Raw genomic sequence first — 11,136 nt, forward strand, 5'->3', positions numbered from 1 at the left:
ATAATGTAGTTATTGTTTTCTCCGCTATTCCAGCATATTATAAGACCATAAATATCCATAATTGCCCCCTTTGGGCACAGCATTGCCTGATATCAGTTACCTCCACTGATTTCACACAGGTAGCTAACAGGGACTGTTAATGGACCCTTGAGAGTCCATCTACAGATAAATTTCTTTTGCTCTGGTTCCATATGAACTAGCATTGATTAATCCGATTGTTTTTGAGATAAATGTCACTATCCAGAGGTTGCACTGTATTTTGTATTGATTGTGCTTGATTATTGGTTAGTATAGTCCAATGTAATCGTTTCACCCCACTTTTATCTCCTTTTAAAATGTTTAATTTTTTATTTTTTTTAATGAACAGATCATCACATATGAAAAAGTCTGTATTGTCACGAACCAGCTCAGGACCAAGAGGAGACATACCTCAGTAATGGATGGATGGCCAATAGTCATTTAAAGATGGCAATAACTTAAGGGGTTTTCTTTTTAAATTTTGACACAGAATAGGATAATAGTAGTTTGTCTTTTACATTCATTTGTTTTTGATTATCTAAGAAATCAAAGTAATTAATGTTTAAAGTTTTATTCAGATTAATTGTTTTTCAGATATGGGCTTAAGTTTATGACTTCTAAATATCTCTCTCTCTCTCTCTCTCTCTCTCTCTCTCTCTCTCTCTCTCTCTCTCTCTCTCTCTCTCTCTCTCTCTCTCTCTCTCTCTCTCTCTCTCTCTCTCTTCTCTCTCTCTCTCTCTCTCTCTCTCTTCTCTCTTCTCTTCTTCTTTCTTCTTTCTTTCTTTCTTCTTTCTTTCTTTTCTCCTTAATTTATTTAAATACGTAAGACAATCTCTGCTTTTGTGGCATGTCACTATTTACAACTCATTGTAATATCTTATGCAGGAAGAATGTATTATCACAATATTATGTGTAATGTTTGGTATCCAATAATGAAAGTTTTGTTATGGCTTTACAGTCAGTATCATACATGTATTTGCTCCATTGTAAATGACTAAATCACGTCACTGGTTTTTGGTGCTTTTTTTTTTTTTTTGTGAGTGAGTGTTTATGTCTTTCAGATATAATGAGTACATGGTGGATAGTCTGTCTATTCTGTAAATGCGATAATGGCTGACTGTTATCATTCAATGTCAAAAGGATATTTTTTTTTTTTCTTTATTATATCTTCTTTTTTTTTTCTGATGTGCTAATTGTTACACACATCAACTGGACATTTATCTTTTACTTTAATGCCCTTGTTTATTACCAAGATAACAGCTGGCTTGAATTCGATAACAGTTGACTGTTAGCGGCATCGTATTTACAGACTTGTAACGTGTGGGGTAGCATCGGCTAATGCTAGATGTGCTTCACCACATTATCAAGACTCCACTTTCAGTCTTTTAAAGGTTTTGAGACTAGTTAACGTCTACGATCTTTGTTGTCGTCAACAGTACTCATTTTATCTTGGACAATACTTGGATTTACTATAAATGGCAAATACCTTTCTTATGTGAAGAAGAGTCTAATCTAATTGATTTAATTGTCTGTTGAAAGTGATGTCGGACACTTGTTACATTTTGCTTTATGACAGTTATGTTGCTCATTGTCTCTTTAAGAAAAGGTCCTATTTGATAATCAAATATTTATGTACATATCCTGTTTTCATAAAAGAAATGCTTTTATTTGATTTGCCTATATAGTCATCTGTCCTAAGAGCATTTTGTTTTTTGGTGAGAGATTGTTTGTATATTGAATAAATATATATATTATAGGGATGATTTTTTTTTTTTTTGGTTTGTTTAATTAAAAAACATGCTGATGCTTTGTAATGATTGTGTGCAGTTGAATGTAAATGGTAGAGTTTTCATCTGAACCGCCATCTAAACTTCAAACCCTACAGCATTTTTTGGTCCTTGGCTTGATTCAGTTGGAAACCTCCATGGGTTGTGGTTCTTTTGGATTGTTGAAAGTTTCCATATTCCAAATTATTTCCTCTACAGCACTATTAGGCACCATCATGGAAACCTTCAACGCCAAATGTACCATTTTTGTAGTTGGAAACGTTTGATGTTTTAAGTGGGATGCACAAGAACCCAAATGCAAATGTATTCATTTTAATTGATCATTGGATATTCACATACTGTTTCATGAAATTCATTATTAACCAAGGTTTACCTAGTTTGTTACCAAACTTTTGTTTGCTCAGAGGAAGCACTAATTTTATTTATTTATTTTTTTTCCATGTTCATTTTCACTGGTATGTGGAAGGCGATTTTAATTCCAAAATTTTTTTTCTATTTTCTAATTGTAATGTGCAATTGTTTTTGCCATTTCATTATTCGTTGGTTTCTTTTCTTTTTTTTTTAAAAAAAGAAAGTTTTTGCATTATATTTTTTGTTCCTAGTTTCATTACGTTCACATTTTAATGACAATATCTTGTTCCGTTTCATTTTCTTCTCTCTTTAATGTTCTCAATTCTTTTGATACATGGGCAATTAATTCTTAATCAAAATAAATGTCATCATTACATTGATTTGTGTAGTGATATTTTTGTGCTAGGATAATTACAAGTAGTGTACAATGATGTCACCTGACACATACTTCATCATTGGATGATAATTGTTAATTTCACTGACTTATTCTTTTCCTTTTCAGCGTTGGATAGTTTGATGGTTTCAAATGATTTCACAGATTTTCCTCTCTTTTTTTTCTGTTTGGATCTTGCCATGCATACAAGTTGATGCATGCCTGCAATGTTATTTATGGTTTGAATAAAAGTTTTAATTATGTTTAAGTTTGTAATTTGTTATTCTTCAAGTCAAGTCAAGCATGCTTGTTTTTATTTGTATTTGTTTTGTTTTTTTAAGAATTACATTTACTAATCCATTTTAAAAATAATTTGACAGCTTGATTTCTGGGAGATCGTTATAAAAGAAAGAAACAAAATGTTAGTGAAGTTTGCACTAGCATCTCCATCGAAGCAGAAATGATTCAAATATAATACACCCTGATTCCTTTCATACTCCATGCAGACTATGTTATGATGCATTCACTTGGTGGAGTGATGCTATTCTCCACTTTTGGTTTGGGGTCCAGGAATTACAATAGTTGGCCTGGGCAGTCAAATGGACTTAAGCTGTTCTCACGTCCCCGCGTCTATTGTCTCTCTTCCTGCTTGGACAGTCAAATGGACTCGTGCTGCTCTTATGCCCCTATGTTTATTGTCCATCTTCCAGCCTGGACTTACAATCGTTAGTGGCCTTATGCTGTTCTTACGCCCCTGTATTTATCGTCCCTCTTCCAGCCTCTATGTGGGGACCCTGACCTGCCATAGTACATCTGGTTTCCAACATGTTTTCTGTCTTTGTCTTGAAATGACATTACTTGGTTTTGTCCTGTCCCTGGCTGGGAGGGAAACAGTCAAATGTAGAGTTTGTGTTTTGGAACATGATAATTGTTGTCTTGTTAATCATCTGTCTGTTATGCTCTTACAGATGATTTGTAAACATTTGAGTGTATTCCTCTTATTAGGGACCTGTGCTTGTGTCAGGATGAGACTTATAGGTGATCTCAAACTAAGTACAAGTTTTTATTCCGTTTCAAATGGCGACTTAAAAAAAAAAAAAAAAATTTTTATTTGTCACGTCAAGGACAAAACTAACCAAGCTAGGTACTTTATCATTCCACCTACACGCTCCCGCTAGACATGGATGTATTCACTGCCTACTGTGCCATAGGCAGAGGGGTGACAGTGTCTTACTTGTCATGTTCGACACACTTGTAGTCAGTAATCGACTAACACGCACAGCACAGCCAGCATGTGTTGGACCAGGCCGTTTCTATTTTGCTACTGACACGCAAATCTCCAGGGGGGGGGGGGGGGGTTTCCTCCTTACAGTTTTGTTTCCGATTGAAACATAACTGGAAAAAAAATTAATGCGAAATAAATACTTTTCTTCGAAAGGTGATTTACTTCTCTCAGCGGAAGTTTTCTTTCCTTATGGTATAAAAATATCCAGAAAAAAGTTTATATTGACGATGGCACAAAAAGAAAACACAGCGCACCCGAACAGCACGTTGCCTGTAAGGGCTAAGCCACGCCGGAGACCCAACTCCAATGACCCAGCACTGCCATCTTCAAGATGAAGACGTCGAGCATGGACAAAATACTAAGAATAAAGAAAAGAGCCGCTGGACCTACCCATACCAAGCACCCTCTGCCGTTTTGTTTTTTTCGACCTTGGTATGGGTAGGTCTAACAGCTATTCTCTTTATTCTTTGTATTTTGTCCATACCCGACGTCTTAATCCAGAAGACGGCAGGGCCAGGCCCATGGCATTCATACAGATCCATTTTGCTGACTTCCTTTACCTTCATACATTACGCAATGGACCAGAGGCTGCTAACCAAGGAGACCTGCTGCAGACATGAGTATAATGGTTCGATTATGTATGATGGGTGAGAACACAAAGGATGCATATCTAAAAGGAGATGGTTGTTAGTCTTATCATAATCGCACAGTTGACTCTATATGATTTTAATGGGTGACCAGTCACCCAGGAGTTAGGTGAGGCTTATTCAGTAGACAGAATTGCTTCTCTGCCACTATTCTAAACACCAAAATGCACACCGAAGTCTTCAACAATACACCCCAGGTGGTTTGCTGATACGCAGGCAGAAGGAGGAGGAAAAAAACTAAGTAGCCTAATCTCAAGACAAAGCAACCTAGAAAATATTTTCTAAAGAGGTGTGAGGGGGGGGGGGGGGCAGAACACCAACAGTGACCTCCCCGCCCACCTTGGGAGGTTGAAATGCCCCGCCCTGAGCTAATTAAAAGTTTTATAAAAAGTTCATTTATAGTTAATAAATTAAATTCGAACACGCATCAATGTTTTATGTGCATATCATAAAGGCTACATACAATAAATAAAACAATCGCTATATCAAATTAATCTGAGTAAAGTTACAAGTTTAATTATAATCAAATGGAGAAACTTTGCCTCTGTGGATTTGGAGCAGTTTGAAAATAGTACTTGTTGAATTCTAGCACGCTCCAGCAAGTTCTGTACTTATTCTCAAACTCGTTGCAGTTGATTTTCTCGCCAAAAGATATAATTTTCAGTCAAAATAAATTACTACCGTCAACTGGTGTTACTTGTTGCAGTTGATTTTCTCGCCAAAAGATATAATTTTCAGTCAAAATAAATTACTACCGTCAACCGGTGTTACTTAGGCCACTCAGTAGAATAAAAAAAAAGGTTGCTTTTTAAAAAGTTAAATTCATGAGTGCTTATTAAATCTATTTGGTTCTAATTATTTAAAAGATAAAAGCTACGGTACATGTAATTTATCTTTTAAAATAAGCAATCTTGTTTTCAGTAAGTGGCCTAAGTAGTCCCAGTTGACGGTACCAGTACCAGTACCATGAAACTACAGACAAGGGGTTTAAACCAAAGAGTCAAAAGTTATCCATTTTAACAACAACAAAAAATTCTTTTCTTTTTTTTTTAAATTCAATTTTTACTTATATAAGTATAGGAGTGTGTAAAATAAAAAGGAATGACTTTGCTGTGTTTGCTTCTAGGAGTTTGTTTTTATCGGTTTTACGGCACTTGCAACTTATTGAGGTTATATCAGCGGAGTAAAAAGTAAGGAAATGTATGTGTCATGGTCTCAAGTGAGTAAAGAGCTACTCGACTATGCATAAAGATATATGTAGAATGAGGCCCCAGAATTTACTAGTTACTATAAATGAAAAACAATTAACGATTTGTTTACAATGAAATAAAAATAATGATGAAATTTAATCAAAAGAGATAAACAGTGATCGTGGCAGTTACAAATAGAGATGTGAATATATTACGTAACTTATGATAATATGTCAGGTTCGTAAGTTTACGTTTCCAGGCAGTTGATGGGCTTGGATGATCTATTCCTCTGATAACAGGATCGGGCTCGTAAAATTCCACTTCCAGGCAATTGGTAAGGGGTTATTATGTAATCCTTTGACAGCGGGCTCGGGTTTGATCCTTGAAGATTATACAATCAAAGTTAAAAGCTCCGGCGTCTTAATGGTGTAGATATAATATCTACAAAGTCCCAAAAGATAAAAATCTTCCAGTATATATAAGGAATAGAGCGACTGGCCGTCCGGCATAGATTGTGGAGAGAAGTGAGTGTCGAATGTTAGACCTATCAGCTTTTATAATGAGTGGCTACATGACAGAATGTAGAACGAAGAGTATTCACTAATTAGAAATTAATTCGAGGGAAGGCTATAAAAGGAAAGACGATCTAATATTAGAAGGTAAAGTTTATCTAAGCCTACCGAAATATAACTGGGGTGAGATGAATTCAGTTCTTAATAAAATAAAATTTAATAAGATAATTGTGAACAACCTTTACTGTGACACCCCCCACCCACGTTTAAAATATACTCTTTAACCATTATGGGAAAGATAGATTTTACAAACGGAAGTAAATTTACTATCATGATACTCTAGCATTAATCCATTGTTAGGATTTGTGCTACAATTAAATTATTTATTAACTAGACATGGAAATGTTTATATTAACGTAGGTATATGAATGGGTGACAATAACAATGAAAGATTGTGATTACAAATCATTGTGATGAACAACATGATGGCAATGTGATTACAAATCATTGTGATAAACAATAGTGATGGCAATGTGATTACAAATCATTGTGATAAACAATAGTGATGGCAATGAAGCATGATTTAAGTCGATGATATGAAATGAATGAAAATGTAAATGGAATATTGACATTTCAATTATTAATCATAAATGAGTGAAAATTCATAACAATAATAGATAAAGAGAAGATTTCCCAAATCATGAATGGGTAAGGTATATATATCCAAACAATACTCAATGTTACATTAAGTTGGGTCATCATGTTTACAAATAAAATTATCGAATTTGTGCGTTCTGATTTGGCATAATTTGCGAGGAAACTAACAGTATGCATGGGTGGTTAAGTTATACCCTTCTCACGTGTTCACACTAATCGAGAAAGTAGGTCGGCGTGAATATTTTCACAGCCTGGTATGTGAGAGATACTGAAAGAGTAATTTTGCAAAAATAGACTCCACCTTAGTACTCTACTATTATTCATTTTGTTATTTCTTATGTACGTGAGTGGTTTATGGTCCGTTTCGACCACAAACTCTTTTAGCAGTAGATATCTGCTGAATGTCTTTAAAGCAAAGACGATGGCCAGTCCTTCACGCTCTATTACAGAGTATCGTGATTCTCTGTCCAATAATTTTCTGCTTGCATATAAGCAAGGCATTAGAGTTCCCTCATGCTCCTGTAATAGTACACCTGCGATGCCCTTATCAGACGCGTCAGTTCTTACAACAAATTCTTTTGACATGTCGGGTAATTTAAGAATTGGTTCTGAACAGAGTAATGCCTTTAATTGGTTAAAGCTATTCTGACACGCTTCTGTCCAAACAATTTTGTTCGGTAACCCATTCTTTGTCAGATTTGTTAGCGGTGTCGCGATGTGCGCGAAGTTGTAAATGTATTTCCTGTAAAAATTTAGGAGCCCAAGTACTTTGCGTACTTCTTTTTTTGTCTTAGGTGGTTGCAATTGTGCGATTTTTTTTTGTTTTTCTGTCTCGGGTGTCTGTGTCCCATGACCAACGGTATGACCGAGAAAATCAATTTCGTAAAATGCAATGCTTGTTTTTGACGGTTTTGTTGTTAAAGAATTACGTTTTAATGCTTCAAGCACTAATTCTAAGGTTGTCATGTGATCAGTCCATGAGTTTGAGAAAATACATGCGTCGTCGAAGTATGAGAGTGTAGACGAGATATCTTTTAATAACATACGCATCATTCTTTGGAATGTCGATGCGGCTGTCGATAATCCAAATGGCATATAGTTAAATTCTAACAATCCTAATGGTGATTGAAATGCTGTGTATTTCTTACATGATTCTTTCAGTGGAATCTGCCAGTATCCTCTAGAAAGATCACATTTTGTCATGTATTTTGCTTGAGATAAGGCAGCAAATAAATTCTCTTGATTTGGTATTGGTTCTGCATCAAACACTGTTGCTTCATTTAATTTGCGAAAGTCGATACATAGCCTTATCGATCCGTCTTTCTTTTTCACTACTACTATTGGTGATGAGTATGGGCTTGAAGAATATCTAACTATTCCTGTATCTAGCATATCCTTAACTTCCTTTTCAACTTGTTCTCGTGCGTGAAATGGAATAGGATAGTTTTTCACGTTGATAGGGGTAGATGTGGTTAACTTTATGTCGTGTTCCACTAATGTTGTATGTCCGGGTGCGTCTGTAAAGACTGACTGGTACTTTTCTAATAATGACCTGATTTCTCGTTTCTGACATTCGTTTAGTTGAGGATTGATTGTGACGTCATTAATTGTACTATTTTTAGAGTTACCGTGTTGTGGGGTGTGTTGTAGTTCGACATCATCGCTGTGAGTTTCGATGATTAATCCTACATTTGCAGCTTCAACATGGTTAAATGTTGGTTGTGATAATCTGTCTCTATCGAAATATTTTTTTAGCATGTTTGCATGGAATGTCTTTGTTGTGTTGTTAATTTGAATCTCGTAATTAACACCAGATCGTACTGCTAATACCTTGAATGGTCCTTTCCATGTAGCTAAAAGTTTACTCGAGTCATCGGGTAAGAGTATTAGTACTTTGTCACCAATCTCAAATTTTCTTGACTTGCTTTTTCGATCGGAGTATACCTTGTATTTCTCTGCTTTTTTAGTGACGGATTCCTGTGCTAGCTTACATGTGTCCTCTATTATGTCTTTCAGGTTTCTTACATATTCGTAAGCAAACATAATTTCGTTATTGTCCTCCTCATTCCCTTTACAAATGTCGGCTACTATATTGATCGGGCCGCGAGGTGATCGTCCATACATCAACTCAAATGGGGAGTAGCCTGTAGATTCTTGGGGTATTTCTCTATATGCAAATAGGATTGCTGGTAAGTATCTGTCCCAATCATCTGGTTTTTCTGCTGACACTTTTCTTAACATATTCTTTAGAGTGCCATTAAATCTTTCACAAAGACCATTTGCTTGGGGGTGGTAGGGAGTTGTGAATGAGTGTTGGATTCCCATGAGTTTCATGGTTTCATGCATCATACGTGATGTAAATTGGGGTCCATTGTCCGACAGTATCTCATTTGGTATGCCTATTCTAGTAAAAATTGTCATCAATGCTTCAGCTATGTGATCCGATGTAGTTGATTTCAATGCTATCGCTTCTGGCCACCTGGTTGCGTAATCGACTAGTGTTAGTATGTGTGTATGGTTTCTATCTGATTTTGTTAAAGGGCCTATAATGTCAATTGCAACTTTTTGAAAAACTTTTTCAATAACTGGGGTTGTCTCTAATGGCAATCTCGGTATTCTGCCTTTTTCGACTCTTCTTTGGCATGTGTCACACGATTTCACATATTCTCGGACGTCTTTAGTAGTGCCGCGCTGAGGACCGGACCGAGGACCGGTCCCACGGTCTTTTAGCTGTGAACCGTGGTCCAGTCCCAAAGAGGAAGACCGCCGGCGGTCCTCACTTCTTATCACCTTTCAACGGTCTCGCGCCATACTACTTCCCCAGCGATTCGTTGCCTCGGTCCTTTGCCTATCTTCCACCAATCACCACCCATCCCACTTAATTAATCGCACCCACCCCCCTTTGCCATACACTAAACGACACAGACGACCATAGAGGCAGACGACCACCTCCCTCCACTCCGCAAACCGCCCTTTCGTGTGTGAGATGGGGGAACAGGAGGCGCACGCCTTGGACGATTCCATTATACGGGGTAAATTTCAAAATTTACTACACCATAATGATCGCAATGACAATGATCTATGATGAAGGCATGACCCCTCTTCTCTAATGGGTTATTGTTTGAAATGTATGTGACTTCTAAAGATGTGTGTGTGTGTGTGTGTGTGTGTGTCGAACCTAGCAAGTTGCAAGTCTGATTTTTTGTTTCTTTTGTCCATCTCTTGTCGCCACTCCTTTCTATCGCATTGTTGTCATTTAAAATAATACAATAATATTAAAATTTCGTTTGGTGTTTTAACTAATCAAGTAATATGAGTTTCATTAGTTTCTTCCGTCCAAAAAAACCAGTTATAACGTCTGTATTTTTAAAAGGTCCAATAGAATATTTGGGGACCCCGATAGCTCAGTTGATAGAGCACTCTCTTTATACGCAAAGGGCCAGAGATCGATCCCGGGTGCAGTCGATTTTTTTCTGAATCCCTGTCTACTCAGCAATGAATGGGTAGCTGAGTTTGTTAGATCTGGCGAAAAGTCACCATCGACCCCTCTTATCACCTCATCCACCCCCTCTTATTATAACTTCACGTCTCTCTCTTACTCTTCAATGCTCGCTGCCCTCTAATGTGTGTGTGTGTGTGGGGGGGGGGGGGGGGTAGGAGTTGCGTGTGTGTATCAACGCCACGAACAAGTCGATCAACGCCTTGGGCGATGCCATTATCTCCGTTAATGGGGATAAATTTCAAATTTTATTAAATTATCGAAGTAACAATGAAGTACGGTGAGCAAATAAAGAAGGCATCACCCCTCTTCTCTAATTAGGTTACAATTTGAAATGAGTGTGACTACTCCGTGTGTTTTACTCCTGTAGGCCACGGTTTTCATCGTGTAGCGGTCTTTAACGGTTCAAGAATGAACGGACCGGTCTAGAGACCGGTCCTACCGGTCCTTGCGGTCTTCATTTCCCAAGGACCGTAGGACCGTGGTCCTTAAGCTTGCCAAGGACCGCCCCGCACTAGTCTTTAGTAATTCCAGGCCATGTGAAATTCTCGGATATTCTCTTCAATGTGGAAGAGCTCCCAAGATGTCCGGAAGTTATTGAATCGTGCTATTCCAAGGATTTTGTTTCTGTAAATACTCGGCGTGACCAGTTGTTTAGCTATTTTGTTTCTTTTCCTATGTAACCTGAACAGAATATCTTTTTCAATGATGTATTCAATTTTTGATTTCGTCCCTTTGTTTGCGATATTGAAATATGAAGTTAAAGTCGGGTCCTTTTTCTTTTCTTCAATGAACGTGTTCCTGTCAAATTGTTGTG

General features: G+C 37.1%; 1 protein-coding gene across 2 annotated transcripts in view; it reads left to right on the forward strand.

Annotated features, from left to right (window-relative positions):
* LOC144957053 (double-stranded RNA-binding protein Staufen homolog) overlaps positions 1–2,797 on the forward strand; it is a 39,651-nt gene extending 36,854 nt beyond the window's left edge. For both annotated transcript variants that reach the window (XM_078888002.1, XM_078888003.1), the window contains exon 17: positions 368–2,797. In XM_078888002.1, coding sequence (XP_078744128.1) covers positions 368–437 — 70 coding nt within the window. In that variant the 3' untranslated portion in view covers positions 438–2,797. The remainder of the gene's footprint in view (positions 1–367) is intronic.
* The last annotated feature ends 8,339 nt before the right edge of the window (positions 2,798–11,136 follow it).

Source organism: Berghia stephanieae, chromosome 11, assembly GCF_034508935.2.
Source record: "Berghia stephanieae isolate SIO BIC M18660-M18661 chromosome 11, UCSD_Bste_1.3, whole genome shotgun sequence".
Lineage (NCBI taxonomy): Eukaryota > Metazoa > Mollusca > Gastropoda > Nudibranchia > Aeolidiidae > Berghia > Berghia stephanieae.